Source organism: Herpailurus yagouaroundi, unplaced genomic scaffold, assembly GCF_014898765.1.
Source record: "Herpailurus yagouaroundi ecotype Mexico unplaced genomic scaffold, PumYag 199, whole genome shotgun sequence".
NCBI classification, from domain to species: Eukaryota; Metazoa; Chordata; class Mammalia; order Carnivora; family Felidae; genus Herpailurus; species Herpailurus yagouaroundi.
This window is the reverse complement of record NW_024412430.1, coordinates 14,608,853-14,633,847: the sequence shown is the minus strand read 5'-3', so window position 1 is coordinate 14,633,847 and position 24,995 is coordinate 14,608,853. Positions and strand designations below refer to the sequence as shown.

Below are 24,995 nucleotides of genomic sequence, written 5' to 3'. Positions count from 1 at the left end.
CTCGATGACCAACTTCATCTTTGGCTCGGTTCCTTGCGTTAAATTACTAACCTCACTGTAATCAGTAGTTACTTAAGAGATCAGAACATCTAAGTATATATTATCTCACAGAGAATTCCTTTCCATGGAGTCAGAGCCCTGCCACTGTCCTCGGGCAGGTCACCTGCCCCGTTTATGGGTTCCTCATCTGAAAACCTCAAGTGTTGGACTGAATTTTTTCTGTGGCCCCAGCCACTTCTGCAGAAATCCCTGCTGCCCAAACACGTATGGCTTTGAATATCTATTAGGGCTTGTTGCAAGAAATAGGAATGTTGGGGTGGGGGGGAACGATTTTTTTCTGTTGCAGATTCTCTCTTAAGAATACAGGAGTTTTTTCACAGTGACTTTCCTGTCTGAAAACATCAGGGCATTTATACAGGAGCTTAGTTGGGGTGGGGATGACATTGCCTTTGTTACTTAAATTCAGACAACTAGAAAAGGAGATTATTGTTCTTGGTTAGTTGATTGGAAATGTCATAGAGTGTAATTATTTGTAACTGCTCCGTGGAGTCTTTCTGCATTTATTTCCTTCCCCGCCCATTTTTGTTTTCAATGCAATCCTTAAACAGCCTTCATTTGCCATGAATAAGCAGCTAACTTTAAAAGCCTTTATTCACTTGTGCGATTTAACAGAGTTCCTTTATCTGTCTTCACATACATCTCAGTGGGGAAATTCTAATAAGAATGTTCTTCATCGATGCTGATGCTGCATTTAAAGCAGCTGCAAATTGACTGTATCTGCTCAGTGACCCCAGCAAGCGGTGTCCCTAGTAATAGTGGCCTAAGAACTATTGGTCATGGTGAATGAAGAGAACTCCGTTAAATATTTTTTTTAAGTCCTTGAGCTCGGTCACTTATATAAATGGATTTGTTCAGTAATGCTAGTCACAGTGCAGACTCCAGTCTGTGTTCTGAGTGTAAATCCTTGTGCTTTAATGACATGATTTCAAACTTAGCTCCATATTTTCTTTTACGTACATGGGGAAAAATAGTGGAGAATGTACCCTTCTGTACCTCTTGGATTTCAAGTGCACATTATTTTAAGCACCTGGATTCATTTTTTGTGTCTTTGATTTCACAGGAAATTATTAGTTCCTTGCCTAACATAATAAATGACAAATACGGAAGGAAGGTCCTCTTGTATTTACTGAGCCCCAGAGATCCTGCACACACAGTGCGGGAAATTATTGAGGTTCTGCAGAGAGGAGATGGGAACGCACACAGGTAAGAATAGTACAGTGGCTTGAGCCCTTTGTTTTCTGGTGTGGTTGCTTATTTTGAGTAGCTTACATTTCCAGAAATCTCCTCACGCATGCATATCCTCTATCGTGCTTCTCTAAAACTTGGAAGGTGAATCCCATTTTTAAGCCTGTAATTTTGGCAGATTCTTTAAAGTTTTTATCTAGAAAAGGAGATAAATGTATTGTGCCAAAAGAATGCCTCTGAGTGCCTGGCACAGAGTAGGCATTCATTGTGTGGTCCGTTTTGATTTTGCTGCATTTATTTGTTTTAAACTGGAGCAATTTTTTTTTTTTTTTTAATTTTACTTATTTTTTTTTAGCTCTGGTGTGGCTATCACACAGTGTTATTTTAGTTTCAGGCGTACAATATAGTGATTCAGCAATTCTATACATTCTTCAGTGCTCATCATCGTAAGTGTGTTCTTCACCTATTTCATCCACTCCCGTCCCCGCCTCCCCTCTGGGTAGGTAACCATCAGTTTGTTCCCTGTAGGTGAGAGTCTGTTTTTTGGTTTGTCTCTCTCTCTTTTTTTTTTCTTAGTTGATTTGATTTATTTCTTAAATTCTGCATATGAGTGACATCATATGTTATTTTATTCGTCTTTCTCAGACTTATTTCACTTAGCATTATACTCTGTGACTCCATCCATGTTGTTGCACACGGCAAGATTTTATTCTTTTTATGGCTGGGCAATATTCCATTGTCTCTATACACCACATCTTCTTTGTCCATTCATCTATTGATGGATACTTGAGCTGCTTCCATAGTTTGGCTATTCTAAATAACGCTGCAATAAACATAGGGGTGTATTTATCTTTTCAAATTAGTGTTTTTGTACTCATTGGGTATGTACCCATTAGTGGAATCACTGGATCATACGGTAATTCTGTTTGTAATTTTCTGAGGAACCTCTGTACTCTTTTCCACAGTGGCTGCACCAGTTTGCATTCCCGCCAACAGGGTTCCTTTTTCTCGACATCCTCACCAGCACTTATTGTTTCTTGTGTTTCTGATTTTGGCCATTCTGACAGGTGTGAGGTGATATCTAATCGTTTTGATTTGCATTTCCCTAATGGTTAGTGATGTTGAGCATCATTTCATGTGCCGGTTGTCTTTCTGTAGGTCTTCTTTGGAGAAATGTCTGTTCATGTCTTTTGCCCTTTGTTTAATTTGATTCTTTGTTTCTCTGGTGTTGAGTTGTGCAAGTTCTTTATATGTTTTGGATACTAACCCCTTATCAGATATGTCACTGGCAAATAACTCCTCCCATTCCGTAGACTGTCTTTTAGTTTTGTTGATTATTTCCTTTGCTGTGCAGAAGCTTTTTCTTTTCATGTAGCCCCGGTAGTTTATTTTTGTTTGCATTTCCCTTGCCTCAAGAGACATATCTAGAAAGATGTTGCTATGGCCAATGTCACAGAAACTACTGCCTATGCTCTCTTCTAGGATTTTTATGGTTTCAGGTGTCCAGTTTAGGTTCTTAATCTATTTTTAGTTTATTTTTGTGTATGGTATGAGAAAGTGGTCCAGTTTCATTCTTTTGCATATAGCTGTCCAGTTTCGCAATATCTTTGTTGAAGAGACTGTCATTGTCCCATTGCATATTCTTGCCTTGCAATCCTTTGTTGAAGATTAATTGACCGTATAATTGTGGGTTCATTTCTAGGCTCTCTCTCTTCTGTTCCATTGTTCTATGTGTCTGTTTTTTGTGCCTGTGCCATACTGTTTTGATTCTACAGCTTTGTAGTATATCTTGAAATATGGGATTTTGATACCTCCACAGTTGTGTTCTGTTTCAAGATTGCTTCGGTTATTCAGGGTCTTTTGTAGTTCCATACAAATTTTAGGATTATTTCTTCAAGTTCTGGGGAAAATGCTATTGGCATTTTGGTAGGGATTACATTAAATCTGTAGATTGCTTTGGGTAGCCTGGCCATTTTAACAATATTTGTTCTTCTAATCCATGAGCATGAAATGTTTTCCCATTTGTTTGTGTCTTCAGTTTCTTTCAGCAGTGTTTTATAGTTTTCAGGGTATAGGTCTTGCACCACCTTGCTCAAGTTTATTCCTACGTATTCTTTTTGGTACAATTGTAAATGGAGTTTTTTTTTTCCTTAATTTCTCTTTCTGCTACTTCATTATTAGTGTATAGAAATGCAGTGGATTTCTGATTGTTAATTTTGTATCCTGTGACCCTAACTCATTTATCCGTTTTGGTAGTTCTTTGCTAGAGTCTTTAGGGTTTACTCTAGATCGTATCATGTCCTCTGCGAACAGTGACAGTTACACGTCTTCCTTACCAATTTAGATTCCTTTTATTTCTTTCGTGTTGTCTCATTGCTGTGGCTAGGCCTTCAGTACTCTTGAATAAAAGTGCTGAGCGTGGACATCCTTGTCTTATTCCTGATCTTAGGGAAAAGCTGTTTTTCATCATTGATGATGAGGTTAGCTGTGGGTTTTTGTTATATATGGCCTTTATTATCTTGAGGTATGTTCCCTCTAAACCTGCTTTGTTGAGGGTTTCTATCATGAACGGATGTTGTATTTTGTCACATCTTTTTTCTGCATCTATTGAAACATCTTTTCTCTTGTTGATGCATTATTTTGATTGATTTGTGAATATTGAACCACCCTTGCATCCCACGAATAAATCCCACTTGATTGTGGTGAGTGTTTTTTTAGTGTATTATTGGATTTGATTTGCTATTTTGTGGAGTGTTTTTGCATCTGTGTTCATCAGAGATAATTGGCCTGTGATTCTCTGTATTTTTCTGTAGTGCCTTTATCTGGTTTGGTATCAGAGTAATGCTGGCCTCATAGAATGAATTTAGAGGCGTTTCTTCTTCTATTTTTTGGAGTAGTTTGAAAAGAATAGGTAGTATTAACTCTTCATTAAATGTTTGGTAGAATTCACCTGTGAAGTCCTCTGGTCCTGAACTTGTGTTTGCTGGAAGTCTTTTGATCACGGCTTCAGTTTCATTGCTGGTAATCGGCCTGTTCAGATTTTCCGTTTCTTCCAGATTCTATGTTTTTGGGAATTCATGCATTTCTTCTAACTTGTCCAATTTGTGGGCACACAAGTTTTTATACTACTATATTGTAACCCTGTGTATTTCTGTGGTGTCAGTTGTTATTTCTCCTTTTTCATTTCTGATTTTGTTTATTTGAGGCTGCCTAAGGGTTTATCAATTTTGTTCATCTTTTCAAAGAACAAGCTCCTGGTTTCATCTGTTTTATTGTTTTTTTTTTTTAGTTTCTGTTGTGTTTATTTCTGCTCTGTTTATTATTTCCTTCTTTATATTTTTTATACTGGTTTTAGGTTTTGTTTGTTCTTCTTATCTAGCTCCTTTAGGTGTAAAATTAAATTGTTCTTTTGAGATTTTTCTTGCTTCTTGAGGTATGCCTGTATTGCTGTATACTTCCCTCTTAGAACCACCTTTGCTGCATCTTGAAGATTTTGGATTGTTGTGTCTTCATTTTCATTTGTCTCCATGAATTTTTTAATTTCCTCTTTGATTTCTTATTGACTCATTCATTCTTCAGTAGCATGTTATTCAGCGTCCATCTGTTTGTGTTCTTTCCTGATTTTTTCGTGTGGTTGATTGCTAGTTTCATAGCATTGTGGTCAGAAAAGATACGTGGTATATGACATCAGTCTTTTTGAATTTGCTGAGACCTGTTTTGTGGCCTACTATGATGTATTAGGGAGACTATTCCATATAAATTTGAAAAGAATATGTATTCTATTGTTTTAGGATGGAATGTTCTGAGTATATATGTTAAATCCATCTGGTCTAAACTGTTATTCAAAGCCACCGTTTCCTTGTTGATTTGCTATTTAAATCATCTGTCTGTTAATGTAAATGGATTCTCAAAGTCCTCTATTGTTAATGTATTATCAGTTATTTCCTTTATGTCTGTTATTAGCTGCTTTATGTATTTGAGTGCTTCCACATTGGGTGCGTGGATATTTACAATTGCTATCTCTTCTCGTTGGATTGTCCCCTTTATAATTTTGCAGTATCCTTATGTGTCTCTTGTTACGGTCTTGTAAGTTTTAAAGTCTGTTTTGTCCAATACAGGTATTGCTACCCCAGCTATCTTTTTATTTCCATTTTGTTGATAAATGCTGTTCCTTCCCTTTATTTTCATTGTGCATGTGTCTTTAGGTCTGAAATGAGTCTTGTAGGCAGCATATAGATGAATCTTTTTTTATCCGTTCTGTCACCCTATGTCTTTTGATTGGAGTGTTTCGTCCATTTGCGTTCAAAGTAAATATTGATAGGCACGTACTTATTGCCATTTTGTTACTTGCTTTATGATTGTTTTGTAGTTCTGTTCCTTCCCATTGCTCTTTTCTCTCACAGTTTGCTGGCTTCCTGTAGTGTGATATACTTGGATTCCTTTTTCTTTATTTTAGTCATGTCTCTTACCGGTTTTTAAATTGGGGTTATCATTAGGTTTATATGTGACATCTTATGCATCTAGGAATCTGTTAAGTTGACGGTCACTTGAGTTTAAACCCATTCTAAAAGCACCAAATTGTTACTTTTCTCCTCTTTCCCTTCCTCATTTTAGGCATGGTGTCATACTTTTACATCCTTTTATTTTGTGACTCCCTCAACTGATTGGTATAAATATACTTAATTTTGCTGCCTTTATGTTTCCTACTTTTCTTACTCCTGCTTACGGTCTTTCCTTTTCACTCAGGGTGTGTCTCCTTTTGCATTTCTTGCAAGGCTGGTTTAGTGGTGATGAATTCCTTTAACTTTTGTTTGTCTGGGAAACTCTTAATCTCTCTATTCTGAACGATATCCTTGCTGGATGAGTATGTTGGTAGCATGTTTTTTTCTTTCAGAACTTTGAATATATCACGCCACTCCCTTCTGGCTTGCAGGGTTTCTGCTGAAAAATCAGCTGATAGCCTGAGGGGGCTTCCCTTGTATGTAAATGTTTTCTTTTCTCTTGTTTCTTTAAAAAGTCTCCGGCACGTTTTGCCATTTTGATTACTGTGTGTCTTGGTGTGGACCTCCTTGGGCTGATTTTGTTGAGGTTCTCTCTACCTCCTGGATCTGGGGATCTGTTTCCTTTGGGAGATTTGGGAAGTTTTGAGCTGGTAACTTCTATAAGTAAGTTTTCTGCCCCTTTTTCTCTCTCTTTTTCTGGGATCTTTACAATGCAAATATTATTACACTTGGTGATGTTGCTGATTCCCTTAATCTCTTTTCATTTTCTATTGTTGTTTGGCCCCTGTGTTAGTGGGCCAGTGTGGGGCCGCCTCGGGCTCGATTTGAGTCAGACCAGGTGTCTGCCATGGTGCAGTAGCCCCGACCTGCAGCGGTGCCTTCCCTGTGTTGTCCCCTGAGAAGCTTTCCCAGGGGCGGGACCCGCTGTCAGACCAGAGGTCTTCGCCCAGCCCTGCTGGCGCTGCCTTGGACTGCGTGTGGTTAACTTCCCCTCTCCCTGAGGCGGGAGCTGCGGAGTGGTGCCGGCCCCTGTCAGAGCTGCTCACACACGCCCTCAGCTTGTGGCCCTGCCTCGGATGGTCTCTGGGCCAAGAGCGTGTTGGAGGAGGGAGGTCTGCAAGAGGACACGGCGTGGAGCTAGTCTGTTTGGGGGGGGGGGGGGGCGCGGGGGGGCGGGGCCCTGGAGCTGAGGCCTAGCCGGGAGGGCTGAGTCTACAGAAGTGCTCAGAGATGGGGGGCGCTGTTAGCAAATCAGGTGGACGGTGTTGCGTGGGCACCGTTCCCACAGGGGTCCGTGTGCCTCGGCCAGGGGACAGGGGAGGGAAGTGGCACCCTCCAGCTTCTTCTTCCCTGTAGAAGTGTCCCGAAGATCCCTGCCCCTCCATCCCAGGCTGTGAGCTTAGTAAACGGATTTCCCTCCCGCATATCTCGGGTGCTTTTCGAACTGCTGCTTCTATGTTGTGTATCTCCACAGGCCTTTTTGTCGTGCTGTCTCTCAGGCGGGGACTCCGTTTTCTGTCACCCTCCCTGCTCTCCCAGAGCCAAGCATGCTGGAAGTTCTGGGTGTTAAGCCCCACTGATTGTAAGAACCCATGAGATTATGCCCCACTGATTGTCAAAGCCACATGTTTCAATCCCACACGTTACAGGGATTCGTCTTCCCCAGGCAGACACCCCGTGTAGGGCCCGCCTCGCGTGAGGGGCTGTTTCTCTCCCTCCTCCACCCCCACTGCAGACAGTCGTGGGCATCCTTTCAGCTTCCGACCCGCGTCTCCTCCCTTCCTGTCCTCACCAGTATGGCCTCATCTCTAGATTTGGCGGTTTAGACGCTGTTCTGCCAGTCCTCTGGTCGTTCTCTGGGTTGTTCACCCTGATGTGGGTGTTATCGAGTGTTTCCACGGGAGGAGGTGGGCTTAGCGTCCTCTTCTGCCGTCCTCCCCGGAGATCAGTTTTGCTTTATTTTTAAAGCTATTGGTATCACACAATTCGATATTGTAGAGAGTAGAGTCCATAAAGTAGTCTAATCCTGTCTTCTAATTTGTTGTTGTTGTTTGGGTATTACATCGGGCAAGGTTCACTTATTTATTAAGTGCTAATTCTGTGACAGGCACTGTTCAGATCCTGGAGACACAAAGATGAAAGCGAGGTATCCCACCCTTAAGTTGCTTACTACCTGCGCACCACAGAGAGAGAGAAACGATTACGCCAAGTCGGACCAAGACTGTTTCTTAAAAATGTTTAGTGTGTATTTATTTTTGAGAGAGAGAGAGTGTGTGTATGAGCAGGGGTGGGGCAGAGAGAGACATGCAGAATCTAGGGCAGGCTCCAGGCCGCCCGACGTGGGGGTCGAGCCCGCGAACCTCGAGATCATGATCTGGGCCGAAGTCGGATGCTTAACCGACTGAGCCACCCAGGCGCCCCTGACGCAGATTGTTTAAAGCCCGTAGAGGTTTTTGTGGTGATAAGATCACTGTCTTTCCTTCGCCACTCATCTCACCCGAGTGCCTCGTTCGCCACGCTCCTACAGTAAGAAGGACACCGCCATCCGCCGGCGAGAGCTCCTGGAGGCCGTCTCTCCGGCTTTGTTAAGCTACCTGCAAGGACACGCCCGCGAAGTGGTGCTGGATAAGTCTGCGTGCGTGTTGGTGCCCGGCATTCTGGGAGCTGCCACGGGAGACGTCCGGCCCGCCATGAGCGCCATCGCCGGCTTGGCGGCCGCAGAGTTGCACCCGGGCGGCCAGGACGGAGAGGTAACGTGCTGTCGCGAGACGGGCGGAAAGCCGCAGCGTCGCACAGACGCCGGCCACCGAGATCAGGGCTCGAAGAGAACTCCGATGCTGACTGCCTCCCCTCAGCCCGAACCCGCAGCACATCTGATCCTGCGGATTCGGAACACGGTGCCGCTGCAGGGCTGTCCTTCTCAGAGCTTCCCGTGACTTCCTCTTACCCGCAGAGTCGAGACCGTCGTCTTAACGCGGCTCTCTGCGGCCCGTGGTTGGCACCAGGCTGCCTTCCTAGCTTTTGCTGTGTTCTTCTCTCTGTTCTGAATTCACTGTGGATTCTTGCACCTCTCTGCATTCGCATGCGCCTCTTTCCTCACCCTGGATGCCACCTGTGTCCCCATTTTGCCGTGCTGTCCCTGTAGAAAGCCTCACTCATCCTAGAAGTTGCCCAGAGTCCCTCTCCTTGAAGTCTTCCCAAGTTCCCTCCCATTAAAAAAGTCCGCTCTTTCTGATAGCTCCCCTGCCTGCCTGCCTTGGCCCGGGACTCCTTCTGCCTTACCTCTTAAGTTCCTTGATCCACATGCCTCATCTGTGTTGGGCGGTGGTCCGCCCTGTTCCCCCATCCCCCAAAGCTTACTGTTTTGCTGAACACAACATAGACACGAATACGTACCCAGATAATTACCCACTAGAGGATGGAGATACCTGCTGTAAAGGACACGTACGTGTTCTCTGGGGCCGTATAAGAATGGGAGCCAGCCTGTCCCCAGGAAGGCTTCCCCGAGGCAGTGAAGCTTACACTGAGGCCGGAGGATCGTAGCTCAGTGAAGAAAGGCAGAGGGAGGAACATGGGCCGCAGTTGGAAGGAGGGAAGGGTCTCGGCTCATTTGGGGACAGAGGGCTCAGGGGAGGTCAGCCGGCAGAGGGAAGAAGAGGCAGAGGTCAGACCGGGCAGGGCCTGTGTGTTGGGGAGTCTGCTATTTCCTGCTGCGGGCCCTGGGTCTGGACCCTCCCCTCACAGGGCAGAGCGTAGAAACCAGCCAGGAGGATGTAGGCGTGATGAGTTTTCTCTGTAAGGGATGGAGCGCGTTGTCTCTGCTTGATAAGGAGAGATCCTAGGTGCTGTGGGACCCGTGGGGACCAAGTGTCAGTGTTTCTGCTGTCACGCTTCGTCCCACAGGTTCATTTGCACTCAGAACTGCCTATTGCAGCCTGAACAGTGGTTGGCAGGACGTTGGGACGAGCGCCGCGTGGTGCTATTCAGCGTGGAGGTCATGAGGCCGCGCCTGAAGTGCCTTTTAGTGGCTCTGGCCGCGGTGTCCCTCTTCCTCTCAGTCTGGGGATTGGGCCAGATCTCTGGTCCCTCCAGGCGTTCAGGGCCACTCCTGATCATGACCTCCCTCCTGAGTGTTGTCGAACTTCCAACTTGTCTGAGTCCTCACCTGTGTGCGGTGATAGAGAATGGATTGTCGGCCAAGGCGTGGCTGAAGACTTCTGTTTAAGTCCCTGCCTTCTTGCCCCCTTACAGCTTCACGTCGCAGAGCATCCTGCGGGACATCTCGTTCTGAAGTGGTTAATAGAACAAGATAAGAAGATGAAGGAAAGTGGAAGAGAAGGTAGGCTGTGAAACTTGACCTTTTCCTGTATCTCATGTGGAATTTCAGTAATTCCTGACCCTAACTGTATGCCCGTCATTTATGTTCAAGTGACACTTGCTGAGTGTTTACAAATGATGTCTATGAACAAGAAGTAGTTTAGGGGTTGCAAATAATGCTCTAGTAGATGTTGGAAATTTATGTCCCATAATCCTTGAATTTCCTTTCTCTGTCCACCCTCCCTCACTGTCTCACCTCCCTCGCTACTTCAGGCTTTGGATCTGGCTGGCCAGAGCCCTAAAATGCCATTCTGTTCCTTGAGGGGGTGGGGGCGGGAAGGGGGGGAAGATTTGTGAGTGTCACTGCCCCCAGCTGAAAAGTGTATTTATCTCTACTTTGGAGGAAAGGATAAGCAGAAGAAAACTATCCTCCTCAGAATTTTGAGCTAATGCCTGTTTGGCATTGAAAATACATATGACCAAAGAGCAAGCCAGTGCTTGGCCGCTTGCTGCTCTGCAGAAAGTCAGCTTTCAAGAGAAGGACAGCATCTTTTATCCACCTGAAAAGTGGCATCCCATTCCTGTCTCGGTCCTGTCTTTGACCAGACCTTCTGTTACTAAGTTCGAGCTCCATCCAGTATTGTAGCCACTGAAGGGCTTTCCCAAACCCTCATTGTGTCTGGACAAAGCGACAGATCATGAATTTCTGTCTTGAGGCAAGTTGCAGCCTGATGGCTAGTGGGGCGATCAGTACAGTAGTACAGTTGTCACTTCTCACTCTCCCTTGAAGATCAGAGACTTGGGGCTGTTTGTCATTGCACGCTTCCTGTAAAGGAGACAGCTTGTAACACAGTTTGAAGGGAAAATAATGTATTGAATCATCTTTTTCATTATTAAGAATTCAGTGCTCTGTTGAGCTGAGTTTATGTTAGAGAAGTTGTCTGGTTTGCTTTTAAAATCCAAAGAATTTTCAAGTGACTTTTGTCCCTAATTCGGTTACACTGGCAGCCTTATAACATGCTTGTGTGGACCTGCCGTGTTCCTCACATTCGCGGAGCTCCGAATGGGCGTGGCTGGCTGTCTTGGTCCTCTGTCGCCGTGTAACAAGCCACCCCAAAACTTGGTAGTTCTCAAACAACATCTGATCGGGGTTTGGTTTTGTTCTCTTCACTGTCACCTGGGGCAGCTCGGCTTAGGGTCGGAGTATCTCTGCACTTGGGCGATGGCTGGCGGTGGCCAAGTCCAGCAGCCTCGTGCCATTCCGCCAGGCTGCTTGGGCTTCCTCACAGCATGGTGGGTGGGCTCTAAGAGAAGAAAGCAGGTACGTGGTGCTTTTATGATTTAGCCATAGAAGTTACTTAACATCGCTCTTTCCCTTATCTCTTGGTTAAGTCCGTCACAGGCCCACCAGGGTTCAAAAGAAGACATTGATTCCAGCTCCGGATGGGGGTGGGCATGTGCAGCATTCTAGAACAGCACACAGGACAGGGATACTGTCGTGGTCAGTCACCTTTGGAAAACACCATCTGCCTCACTGGCCAATTGCTGTCCTTCGACCTGTGCCGTGAAGAGCTAAATGACCCTAGGCCTCTTGGCTTTTAAAAGGTCCTCACATTTGAGTATCTTCTGAGTGAATTATATATGCAGCCACCCAAGATACTTACCTTCAAGATAGGTTTGCCTTCACTTCCATCTGTACCCAACCCTAGCTTTCAGAATTTCTGCTTTGTCCAAGAATTAGTTACATACACTTCCATCGCACGGTGAATAAGATAATATACCAAGCCCTTGGGAATCTGATAATGACAAGCAAGCTAATAACACAAGATGAGTAACATTTTTGACGGGTGAATGGCTAGCTTTGTAGACAGAAATTACCAGGTGTCAATCACAATAGTCACGTGACCACTAGTCACCTCCTGAGTGAGCATTTTTCACGAGGGAGAACTTGCTCTCATCCAAGCACGAGGTGTTGCTGTCAAACGTTCACTTCCTGAATGCCTTTCAGGTCAGGGTTAAATCATTAAATAGTACAAAGAGATGCAAGTACGACCAAGTGCTCATTTTATAAGAATTCATTGTTTGTCCTGAGTAATTATTTCTAAACAAAGTCTAAAACCTGGATCAGAGTAGAAGGAAATGGCTGTATTGGAAACACATTAAACAGGGGCGCCTGGGTGGCTCCGTCGGAGGAGCGTCCGACTTCGGCTCAGTTCGTGATCTTGCAGCTCGAGAGTTCAAGCCCAGAGTCAGGCTCTGTGCGGACAGCTCGGAGCCTGGAGCCTGCTTCCCATTCTGTGTCTCCCTCTCTCTCCACCACCCCTGCACTCTGTCTCTCTCAAAAATAAATAAAACATTTTGTAAAAGAGAATTGTAGGACATTAATGGCTTTTTAAAATAAAAATGAAGGGCACCTGGGTGGCTCAGTCGGTTAAGCGCCAGACTCCAGCTCAAGTCATGATCTCACAGTTTGTGGGTTTGAGCCCCGCCCACATCACGCTCTGTACTGACACCTCGGAGCCTGGAGCCCGCTTCGGATTCTGTGTCTCCTCTGTCTGCCCCTCCCCCACTCGCACTCTGACTCACTCTATCTCTCTGTTTCTCTCTCTCTCTCTCTCTCCGAGAAATAAACAAAAAAATTTAAAAACACACATCAAATAAATCAGAGCTGGAATTTTTAGTATTAAGGAAGATTGAGTCAGAACTCTCTTTATTCACTTTTTTATTAGAATATTTGTAGATTTAAGGGCAGTAGAGAAGTAGATTGGGAGTTTAAATCCTGGTGTGATGTTCACTAAGCTTCAGTGTATTTTTCAATTTTTCAGGTTGTTTCGCAAAAACACTTGTAGAGCATGTTGGTGTGAAGAACCTGAGGTCCTGGGCCAGTGTAAACCGAGGTGCCATTATTCTTGCTAGGTACGTACGTGTGTGCCTTGGCTGCACAGGCCCCTCCTCCTGCCTGTTGGCGCAGAAGCCCCTTCCTCCACGTTCTTCCTTGGGTCTATCCTTGGTGTCTGATCGCTGGCCATCGCTCCCGGTCCCTCGGGGTGCAGACGGGCACAGCAAATAGCAGAGGCCAGACGTAACTCTTTCAGTCGGTTCTTAAAAGTTTATTTTACGGCTTTGACCAAAATAGAATTGGATTTTCTCTCTTGCTCCCTCGCTCTACTCAGGAAAGCGCTTTACGTCTGATTAACGTGTAGGGGTCACTTTCACGACCTTCTTTTCTCCCCAGGTTATGGAGCCCTCCGACACCCGATTATTATAAATTATGTAATTCATAGGATTTGCCCAGTATACACGTTTTCTGGAACACTATTATGGCCATTGGGAATTAAAGATCTCAAAAAAAAAAAAAAAAAAGGGGATCTGTAGCAACTCGTTCACCTTTTGGCATTTCGCGTTGGTTGGGCTTAAACTGTACGTTCCGAAGTAATAAGCCATCAGTCCGGCCAGTGTCACATCTCCTCACTGGTCCTTGTTCCTGGAAGGCTGTGTTGGCAACCCCTGGACATTTTGCCTTTTGACCCTCCTCGTGCATATGCACAGTCTCCCCCTCTCACACACCCTTCCTGCCTCTGGCAGCCACCTATCTGTTCTCTGTATTTATGAGCTGGGTTTTGTTTTGTTTTGCTTTTCTTTTTCTTTTAAATTAGACTCCACGTGTAAATAGGAGATCACACAGTGTATCATTTGATTGTTTCACATTTATGGTTTTGACCAAAATTGTAATTGCATTCTTTTTAACGAATTAGTCTTGTCCCTGTGAAAACTGACAAAGTTGCTTTTTAAATCATGCCTGACTTTACGTGTCATTTTTCTTACTTTCCAGTATTCTTAAAAGGATTCTGGGAGCATTTGCTACTGAAGTCTGCATGCTAATTGTTTATTTCTAATTAAAATGATAGAATACTGATGATTTGTGAATTGAGGCATGTGCTCAACTTGTCTGTTGTTCTCCAGAGTTACTTGGAGTTTATAATTAACAGGTCATTGAAACTTACGTACGTTCTGTTCCTGGATGTGAAACCCTTCTATTAACAGCATTCATTTAAAATAGATTTGTTTGTTATTGTGAAGTAATCACTGCTGATTTTTTTTTTTCCCCTGCTGTGTTACCGAGGTTTGGAAAAGGGGATACGTTTGAATTTCCCACAGTATGTCACATGCAGCATGCTGTGTAATTTGATCTGATCTGTTTTGTTTGTAAAAGTTAGAAGTCTTTCTTCGGTCTACAATTTGATTTTGGTACACATATACCCATAAACACGGTCCATACAGACATCTGTTACTTCAGGTAGTTCAGGATCTCCAAATATATGGGTGGTGCAGTTCATTTTGTTCATTTCTTATGAAAATTAGTTCATTTTCCAGTTGAAGTTGAACAGCCAGAATCCATTAGCCGAAACGTGAGCTTTTTTAATATGAGTTTCTTTACCAAGCGTTTGGAGTGTTAACACCTACTGACATATTCTTTCATTAACGCTCAATTAACTAAAAATTTCAACCATGCCATGAAATTAATTTGTAAAGATTGCTCATCAATCAGAGCTGCTCTTGGGTGGATTTCAAACATTAGAAGGATACTACAGATTTATTTTGGAACATTGGCATGTAAGATATTTGAGGTTGTGAAGAGGTGCTGAACTACATATAACCTAATAATTAATACAATAATCAGTTTTAATGGGTTTAGAACAGTCATGTGCTTGACTTGTTTGGTAAAATTCTCTGCTCGTGTATTTTACTTCAAACTTGTGCAGTATTTCCTAGATCTTTTTTACAGTAAGTGAAAAGGCAACCTTGGTGAGAAAGAGTATCAGCCTTGTCGGCTATCTGAAAAACGACTCAGGGCAGCAGAATCCTCTAGCACTTAGATCATCGTGGGTTCTAGACACCCTGCCTGGGTTTCGATCCCAGCTCACTGTGCGGTCTTGGGCAAATCATTCAGCTTCTGTGGACCTTCATTTTCTTGGTTGTAAAATTAGATTAGTAATAATCATAGGCTGTTCTGCAAACTATAGGAGATGGTGTATGTAAAATTCTTAGCTTTACATTCAGCGCGTGTGTTCAGGAAATACTTCTTTACGTCCACGCGTTATGTGAGTGTGTGCTTAGCCAGAAACTACCCAGTGAGTCACGAATCTGTTAAAAGGGCACTTTACTTCGCACCTTTGCAAGTGGCAAGCTGGGCCTTGTCCCCCGCCAACGGCAGAGTGCTGCTCGGTGCTGCTGACCTAACCGTCCTCTTTGTGGACGTGCCGCAAGTTATCAGGGCCAGGGACTTGGGGAAATGCCAAGTGGTTTGTTTCTAGGATGTGTTTCTGAGGTCAGCATTAAATGTGGTCGTGCAGAAGGGGGGAGCCCTGGTCTTCTACAGTCGGGTGCCTGTGCCCCAGCCCCTATTTAAAGAGAAAGGGGTCTCGCGGGCTCTTGGTAGCAGCCTCTGGGAATCCGTTCCCTTGTGGGGATAGGGCTCCAGCAGGCTTCCAGGAAGCAGAGCTGACTGGTTTGTTTTAGTGGCTCCCGTTCATGAAGTACTCGCTAAGTGCCGTGCCCTGGCGAGGTGCCTCCCATTTGTGATCATTTGAGCCTCAAGAAATCTCTCTGGTAGGGGGTGGCTCTTGTTGTTGATCCCGTCTCTAGGTCAGGAAACAGACATTTTAAATAGCACGCTCTGGTGGGTACAGTTACCGAGTGGCTGAGAGAGGTTTCAAATCTAGGCCCTTAAGCTCCTCACCCTTTTGGATGTTTTAGCCACGGAGTTTAGAAGGAAGGCTCTTAGCTGCTTCCCTCTCGGGCCCTCCACCTTTCCTGCGTGGCCCCTGGTCACTGGTGCTACGCGGTCACTCAGGGAAGTCTTCTCGGTCATCTGTGTGCCCCATGCTACCGTGAAATAGAGAAGTAAAACACAAGGTTTCTGTTCTTGAGTTTCATCTGGGTAGGAAAGAGGGGCTAGAATCCATGCAGTCAACACATTTAAGACCGGGTGTTAGTCCTAAGATAACCAGCGAACGTAAGACCCATTCTGTACGGAACGGAGTTCCGTGTGATCTGCCAGCAAGATTATAAAACGTTTTCTATTTATGTGCTCTCAGAATATAGGCTCCCAGCTCCCCTCATTCATCTGGTGAATTAAAAAGATGTGTTTATGATTGTCAGGCTTGTCTCTCAAATCGGTGAACTTTTTCTATCTTGGGTGGAGATAGTATTGGCAGATGGTTAGGGGTTTTTATGAAATGTCATTTTTTTATTGGTTGATTGTTGTCTCCTCAGCCTTCTCCAGAGCTCCGATCAAGAAGTTGCAAACAAAGTCAAGGCTGGACTCAAAGGCCTCATTCCCACATTGGAGAAAAACAAAAATGCCAGCAAAGGAATAGAAACGCTGCTTGAAAAACTGGCCGCATAGTGGAGATAGTTAAGAACAAGATGGAATCTTCTTTCCTGTTCTCTTTTCCCAGAGCAGGAAAGAAGGGCCAGGGGCCGCCTTCCTGGGAGTCTGGGTGCTCTGTATATGTGCTTCTTCTTTGTATAAGAGTCTATTTATAAAACAGTTTTCTAAAAATGGTCTTTTTTTTTTTTTTTTTTAATCCCAGCCAAGTCTTCTGTCTTTGGAGTGCTGAGCAAATCACACGAGGCCATGACATAAAAGGCTTAACCATCGTATACAGGGGGACCAACCAGATACATCCCAAGTAGAAGCAAGAGTTGATTCAAGGGAGAAGAGGTCTCCTTGAGCAGTGGTCTGAGAGGGCTTCAGGGAGGAGGTGGCACTTGGGGACCTTGAAAGAAGTCAGGGTGTAGAAAAAGGGAGCCCTGGGGAGTCTGTTGGGAGCAGTGAGGTGAAAATTAAGCCTTCTGCAGGCACTTCAGGAAGCCTTACGACCCAGAGACAGGATGGCCTGAGGCGACAGCAGCCGCCACATTCCCTGCTGCTTTGGGGATTGGGTTTGGGGATTGGGTTTCGGGTTAGATTTTGTTGGCCAGGCATTCAGGTAAGTTCAGGCTCCTGAGAGGAAATGTGCTACAAGAATGAGGGGGTCACAGTGGGGGCTGGGTGAAGGTCAAGGTCACCGGGAAAGTCTCCCTATCTTGGGAGCCGCGCCTTCCCAGTAAATAGCTCCCTGTGATCAGGCATTTTGCCTTAGGACTTTGCCTTAAGCAGCTGAAGACTTGACAGGGTTCGAGTTAGAAGAAAGGCAATGCAAATTTGTGAACAGTGCAGAAATTTAAATTTAGGCGCTGGTAGGTTGTTTGAACTTTAAAACTGTGCTTGGCGTTCAGCAACAAAGTTGAAGGGTTGGTAGACTCGTCGTCACCATGGACACTGAGCCCCAAAGCTTTCTCTCAGTAGCCTGTCCGGACACACCCTGGGGTCTGTCACTGCAGGACACCTGCTGCGCAGTTGCTGTGCCTTACCTGGCTGGACTGTGGGGTCCAGCACTGCCCCCCCCCCGCACCCCCACAGGATACCAGCATCCCACCTGTCAGGAACAGGGAGACCTGGCCCTGGAGCCTGAGAACCCATGCCTGTAACTTGGGGGTCCTCTCCCCAACCCCCGCTGGGTCTCAGGGTGGTGGGGGATTGAGGTGAGGAGGTAAATCCAGAAAAGCCAACAGCAGAGCTTGCTTCTGTTTGACGAACACACTGGGAGCTTGTGTTGTCCACGGAAAGGGTGTGTTCACCAAGAGGAGGAAAACATCGCTACTGTTCTGTCTACGAGACTAAACAAACATGTAAAATTAGAGTAGAGTGGGGCCAGCGCAGCCTGTGTTCCTCTGCCCGCTCCTCCACACCCCTGCTTTTGCCCAGCTGGGAAGGAACCACTTCCTCTTCTTTTCGGCTCCACTGCGTTTTGCTTTGGAGTTTTTACTGCGGGTCTTATTTGTTCCCTTTCAAATGTTGGTTGTGGGCGTTACAGATGGAGACCTTTCCCCAGCCCTGGTCCCCATCTTCTCTCCGTCGTCCCAGGAGAACGGCATCATTTTGGAGAAGTCCGTGTTCAGGTCTTCCGTGGTGATGCTGCCCTAGGTTGGTAAACAATTAAGCACTGAACTGCCCTTACGTGGCCCATACCATTTCAGTTTTCCTGGTGTTAATCAACTTGCTTCCTTCATTTTCATTCGCTTATTTTTCTACATCCTTCCTGGTTTTCCCCAGCCTTCTCATCAGAATTGCTTCAACGTTTCTAGCAGGTACCATCTTCCTCCTTTCTTCAGCCTGGAAAGGCTCCCGTATTACTCAGGTGTCCCCACCTTTCCCCACGGCTCCGGTGTCCTAACTGGTGTGCTTTGGTGCCACTGTGCCACACGTGGGTCCTAGAAGTGCTGAGGTTTTAGCAGCCTCCTCCGTCACTCCGCGGGGCCACGCGAACACTTCGTGGTGTGGCTTGTCCAAAAGAACTCTGGTGTGAACTAATCCCAGGGGCCTATTCCTTGAGTCACTGGTGGATTGAAGGCAGCTGGCCAGTGAACCTTGGAAGTGGGGTTCCTGGGGAAGGTTTCTTAGATCACAGGCCCCCCGCCCCCAGGAAGGGTCCCTCTCATGCCAGCCAACCTCGGATGTGCTCACTGGACGCTCAGAGCAGGCATGCTATTGCAGACGTCGAAGACAGCATGCTGACCACGGCTGAGCCAAAGATGGAAAGTCGATCTGCGGGAGAAATGAGTCCTTGGGAGATGCCCTGCTACTGGACTCCTGGTTCCGTGAGGCAATAAGCCCACTCATCAGGCCATTTTGAATTGGATCCTTAGACACCTGCTGCCAAGAGTGTGCTAACCTGACTCCCAATATTAGTTTCCACACTGTAACACATTGAGCCGACTAGCATTCCCATTTCCCCTTAGAGACACCCCTCCTGGAGGCAACTGGCTTTCTGGATGTCCTGAGGACCTGCTATACAGCCACCATCATCATCCTGGCCGTCTCTTCGTTTCTCCTACGGAAAGCCCATTTCCAGGATCCCATGCATTTTATTCTTGTTTAAGCCCCTCTTGAATGGGGCATAATCTCTAGTAACTTGCCATGAAAGAACGCAGGTGAGAGTGAACGTCTTCATTACACACACTTTCACACCTGGGTGCCTAATTGAGCTGGATATAGAATTTTGGTTGGAAATTAATTTTGCCTCAAAATTTTAAGGATGTGGGTCAATATCTTCTTTGATTTCGGGTTGCTATGGAACCCTTACACCACCCTCGTTCCCACCCTTTTTTATATGTGCCCTTTTGCAGGGGCAGTGCTCCTCCGGAAGGTGACAGGACACTTTTTAATCCCCAGCTGCCTTATCTTGCAGGTCATTGTGCATTGGTGTATGAGGTGTGTCTGTTTTCCATCCTTCATGCCGGGCATTTGGAGATGTTTTAGAAAATTTCAGTTCTTCCCTTCTGAGAGTTGCATTTGTATCATTTCCATCTCTGTCTCTTTTTTTTTTTTTTTTTCCTGTTTTCTTTATTCTTTGGAATTGCTGTTAACTACCATTTTGAATGCTGGTTTGATCCTCTAGTTTTTTTTTTTTTAACGTTTATTTATTTTTTTTGAGACAGAGATAGAGCATGAACAGGGGAGGGGCAGAGAGAGAGGGAGACACAGAATCAGAAGCAGGCTCCAGGCTCTGAGCCATCAGCCCAGAGCCCGACGCGGGGCTCGAACTCACGGACCGGACCGTGAGATCGTGACCTGAGCCGAAGTCGGACACTCAACCGACTGAGCCACCCAGGCGCCCGATCCTCTAGTTTTCTATTTTCATTTCTTTGGCTTTTTGTTTTGCCCAGAAATGAGAGACATATTTCCTCTCCATCTTCTGCCAGCCTTTCCACTGAAGTGTCCTTTTTTTTTTGTGCCTTGGATGAACTCTCTCTTACTTCTCGGGATGTTGTATTTTATGTTCATTTTGCTTTGTTTTGTTTTACTTTGCTTTGTCTCTTTTATATTATCTGCTCTTTGGTTTACTTTGGTCTCTTGCGTTTGAAGCTTTGCTGGAGAGATCTTTGGTTCTCTGTATATTTAAGACCCTAAAACCTGATTAGAAACGGGCAGGCCTAGCCTGTTATTATAGCACAGGTGTAAGGGCTGCTGTTTCACTGAAGTCCTCCAGACCGCAGGATGTCTAGGCCTTTTGTCTGGGGCCCTTAAGTGCCTCTGGAGAGAAATCCACCTGCCTGCCAGTTTTCTAGTTGCTCAGCACTCATTGTGCAGATCTGAATTAACCCATATACTTACCGTAAGGACAGTGCCTCTCCGTCGTGCTGTCTTCTCCACTGGGGCCCTAGCCTAGTGGAATGGAACCAATGCAGGTCCAGACGAGGACTTCTGCCAAGGTGTGGAGTGGTAGTAAACCAGTTTGAAGCGGTCCCCCGTTTTCCATCCCACGTCTCTCCCCAGTACCTAGAACCTCGAACTGCTGACATGTCGTGTATACCACGGGGAGAATTCACCTGCTCTTCGGTATTCACCTTTCTCAGCCCTGCCTCCTTCTTCACTGCTCTCTGTTCCTCCAGATATTTGTTGCAAGTGCACACTCACCGGTGGCTTCTCTCCCAGGCACTTTGTTCCAGTGAGCGTGTACCGTTTTTATTCTTAGCAGAAATCTACACATGGTTTCAACCAAACTGAAAAGAACCTGGCTGGCTGTGGTGGGGGAGGTTATTTTCCATGGAAGGGCTTGATTTGAGAATGTCTTTCATTGCAAAATTCAGCTTTTTGCAGTTTTCAGATTGCACCAACCCCACGCTTTCCCCAGGGATCAGACTCTGCCTACAAAGAAGGAAGAACCCTGTTTTCCTTTTAAGCCTGGGGTGCCATGCCTTTGTGTAATGGAATAAGGACCCTTACAGGAAACTTCCTGCATGCTTGATCTCAGAGGATTGGCTCTTCTAGGACATGGCGCTTCTGTTACCACGTTCAAAGAAATTTTGAAAAGATTACATCTTAATTATAGCAGGTTAATCACTCTTAAGTCTGAGAAAGATGAGGGTGTGTGCGTATTTTTAGACTAAGAGAGCACAAGGTCTCAAAAACAGCAGTTAATACTGAGCCACTAACCATAAACTTTCTACGCCAGAACTAATGAACTAAACAAACATAAAAATCTGCTGCTTGAGCTCTTTTCTCACTTCTGATCTTGCTTAACCTAAGGAAACTAAATGTATAATAATCTCTACCTGATACATGTTCAATTAAGCCCCTTTGAGTTGGTGAGTTGAAATCCTAACCCCCCTATAAGTCAGAATGTACTGTATTTGGAGACAGAGCCTTTAAAGAGGTAACATAGGTAAAATGAAGTCATACGGGTGTACCCCAATCCAATACGGCTGTCGTCCTTAGAAGGAGATGAGACCCCACTTACGTAAGAGAAGACCACGTGAAGACAGCCAAGGAGGGAAGCCGCTCAGTGAAACCAACCTTGCTGACACCTTGATCTTGAACTTCTGGCCTCCAGTCCTGGGAGGAGATAAATCTCTGTTGTTGAATGCACCCAGTCTGTGCTATTTGTTACGGCCACCCTAGCAAACTAATTCATCTTTTCTGTTTAAAAAAATTTTTTTAATGTTTATTTATTTTTGAGAGAGAGAGAGAGAGAGAGAGACAGTGTGTGAACAGGGGAGGGGCAGAGAGAGAGGAAGCCACCGAACCTAAAATCTGAGCTGTCAGCGCAGACCCCCCCACGCGAGGTCGAGCCCACGGACCGTGAGATCATGACCTGAGCCGAAGTCGGACATTTAACCAATCGAGCCACCCAGGCGCCTCACATCTTTTCTTAAATTTTAAAACACCACCACTAAAGGGACCTAACCCGAATTCCCTAACCTGCTCCCTGGCGAATTCTTAAGTCTTTTAAATGAACATTCTTCAGCAGGAGACACAGCATGCTCCTTGGATCCCATGACTTTCCTGCACAGTAACCAAAGGGCTCCTCTGTGTGCATTCCCAAGTGTGCAAACACGTTGCCCGCCGTGTCCGTGTTTGTACCCCAGAGAGTGCCTTGCACGATACGCTGCTGTTCCCACTCCCATCCCTATAAAGGAATAATGTTTGGACTCTTGGATCAAAACGTTTTATCCAACTTTTAAACATGGGTTCGTGCCCGCTGCTGAATCTAAGTGGACAAAGCTGCAGAAATGTGGCAGTGAGAAATGTTGGTCCGTGCTCTCCTGTTGTTCTGAGGGGAATTAATTATGTCTTGAGGGAAAATGATTAGCGCTTAGTTGTGCCTGTTGTGTGATGACCGCTTGAATGGAGCTGATGGGAACCCGGTGAGGTTATGAGAATCATCTGACTGTGCTCTTGATGGCTGTAATTAAGCATAATGAATAATTCAGATATTTTAAATGACTTCCAGATGTTTGAAAACAGACTTTCCTTTTAGAAACCCTCGTGCATTTAGAACTCATATTTTTATTGTTAAACCTACCAGTAAAGACATGTGCTGGACTTGCTGTTACCTTCAGCCATTTGCAGTGGACAAAAGAAAGACCGTGCCTTTTTTTTTTTTTTTTTTTTTTTTGAGAGAGAGAGAGAGAGAGAACACTGGCAGGGGAGGGGCAGAGAGAGGGAGACAGAGAATCCCAAGGAGGCTCCACGCTGTCAGTGCAGAGCCCAATGCAGGGCTCCAACTCGTGAACCGTGAGATCACGACCTGAGCCAAAATCTGGAGTCAGATGCTTAACGGACTGAGCCACCCAGGCTCCCCAAGAAAGATCATGCTTCTTAAAGACGTGTGTGTGTGTGTGTGTGTGTGTGTGTGTGTGAGAGAGACAGCAAGAAAGCCACATGGGGGAAAAGGACAAGTGGGGGCTCATTTCTGTTGCCAAATGGACTCCTCTGCTCTGTTTTGCTTAATACCGAAGTCTAGTTCCCAATAGAGAACTGTTGTGTCTGCTTGTGTCAATAACCCAGCAGATACAGGGTTCCCCTCCCACATTTCACAGTCACCCTCTTTGGGGAAGGTGAACCCATCGTGACCTGCCTCCACCTGGCGCAGATGACCCAGGTGTTGCAAATCACACCACCTTTCTTTCCCTTGGCCACAGTTAGCGGGTGTTGACACTCTTCTGAACTAGCATCTGGTTAGAATGTGGGAGAACGTTAAAACCAGGACGTGGGAGTGTGGCGGGCCTTTGCAGGAGATGCTGCGGAAGCTCCTTCCCCTGGGTCTCAAGCTCTTTCGTCTGCGTGCCTGGGTCTTACTGTATTTCATCAGTGCTAAAAATGCACATCTTTTGGGGGCGCCTGGGAGGCTCCGTCGATTAAGCGTCTGACTTCGGCTCAGCTCACGATCTCACAGTTCCTGAGTTCGAGCCCCGCACCGGGCTCTGCGCTGACAGCTCAGAGCCTGGAGCCTGCTTCAGATTCTGTGTCTCCTCCTCTCTGCCTGTCCCCCACTCATGCTCTGTCTCTCTCAAAAGTAAATATTAAAAAGTGCACATCTGTTTTTTTCCTAGTCTGACAAATCTGAAAGGATGCATCTTAGAGTTGATGGCATCTTGGCCTGGCCATTTTTAACAGGCAGCTGTGTTTGTTAGTGACACGTAAAATCATGGGTCTTAGAATCCAGGCTGATTACAGATGGGAAAATACAACGTCCCACCTTTTCCTCTGGACCTTAGCCTGCTTTGGTTTTCCATAATGGCTTTCCACTGCCTTCAAAACTTTTCTTTATTGCTGGACTCCTAGAGGTGAACAGGGTTAGGGTGAGGTATCTTCTATATATTTGCACACAAAACACACCCCTTTCCTTTGGAAAAGGAAAGTCCAGTCCAGTTAGAAGCAGTATAGCATAGTGGCTAGGAGCATCCGCCCAGAGCCCCATTGTGATTTGAAGCCTGGCTGGTAGCTGGGCTTCCTCGGAACAGTCACATAACCTCTCTGCTTCAGCTTCCTCATTTATAAAAACATAATGCACGGGTCATTGTCACTGTGAGAATTACATGAGCTTATATATGTGGGGTTGGGTGTTTTTTTTTTTTTTTTTTTTGGTTTTAAAAATTTTTTTTTTTTTTTTAATTTTTTTTCAACGTTTATTTATTTTTGGGACAGAGAGAGACAGAGCATGAACGGGCGAGGGGCAGAGAGAGAGGGAGACACAGAATCGGAAACAGGCTCCAGGCTCTGAGCCATCAGCCCAGAGCCCGACGCGGGGCTCGAACTCCCGGACCGCGAGATCGTGACCTGGCTGAAGTCGGACGCTTAACCGACTGCGCCACCCAGGCGCCCCTAAAACTTTTTTTTAAAATGTTACATTGAGATAACTGACATGTGGCAGTGTATAAACAGGTTGATGGGTAAATTTATATATTTCCACGGGAGTGCTATTGCGGCATTAGCTAACACCTCCATCAGTCACACAATTACTATTTTTTGTGGTGAGAAATAGCAAGATCTAGCCTCTTTGCAAGTTGGATGTTTATAATACGAGATTGCTGCCCGAAATCACCATACGGTATTTTAGTTCATTTCAGGGTTATGTACAATAGCCAAGATGGAAACCAACTAAGTGTCCGTCAATGGAAGAATATGTAAGGAAAATATGGTAGGTGTGTATGCATACATACCTCTATCTATATCTAATCTATATCTATTTATCGATATCTATATATGGACACACATGGTGTGGCATTATTCAGCCATGAGAAAGAAGAAGATCCCACCATTTGCAACAACACGGATGGGTCTTGAAGGCATTCGTGCCAAATCAGAGCTGTCCGACAGCAAAGAACAAACACTGTTGGGGCGCCTGGGTGGCGCAGTCGGTTAAGCGTCCGACTTCGGCCAGGTCACGATCTCGCGGTCCGTGAGTTCGAGCCCCGCGTCGGGCTCTGGGCTGATGGCTCAGAGCCTGGAGCCTGTTTCCGATTCTGTGTCTCCCTCTCTCTCTGCCCCTCGCCCGTTCATGCTCTGTCTCTCTCTGTCCCAAAAATAAATAAACGTTG

General features: G+C 45.5%; 1 protein-coding gene across 1 annotated transcript in view; it reads left to right on the top strand.

Annotated features, from left to right (window-relative positions):
* The window catches only part of PUM3 (pumilio RNA binding family member 3), a 41,360-nt gene extending 24,731 nt beyond the window's left edge, over positions 1 to 16,629 (top strand). Inside the window, exons 14-18 of the mRNA XM_040449444.1 lie at positions 1,121 to 1,263; positions 8,275 to 8,497; positions 9,999 to 10,086; positions 12,890 to 12,980; positions 16,341 to 16,629. Coding sequence (XP_040305378.1) covers positions 1,121 to 1,263; positions 8,275 to 8,497; positions 9,999 to 10,086; positions 12,890 to 12,980; positions 16,341 to 16,473 — 678 coding nt within the window. The 3' untranslated portion in view covers positions 16,474 to 16,629. The remainder of the gene's footprint in view (positions 1 to 1,120; positions 1,264 to 8,274; positions 8,498 to 9,998; positions 10,087 to 12,889; positions 12,981 to 16,340) is intronic.
* Positions 16,630 to 24,995: the final 8,366 nt, after the last annotated feature.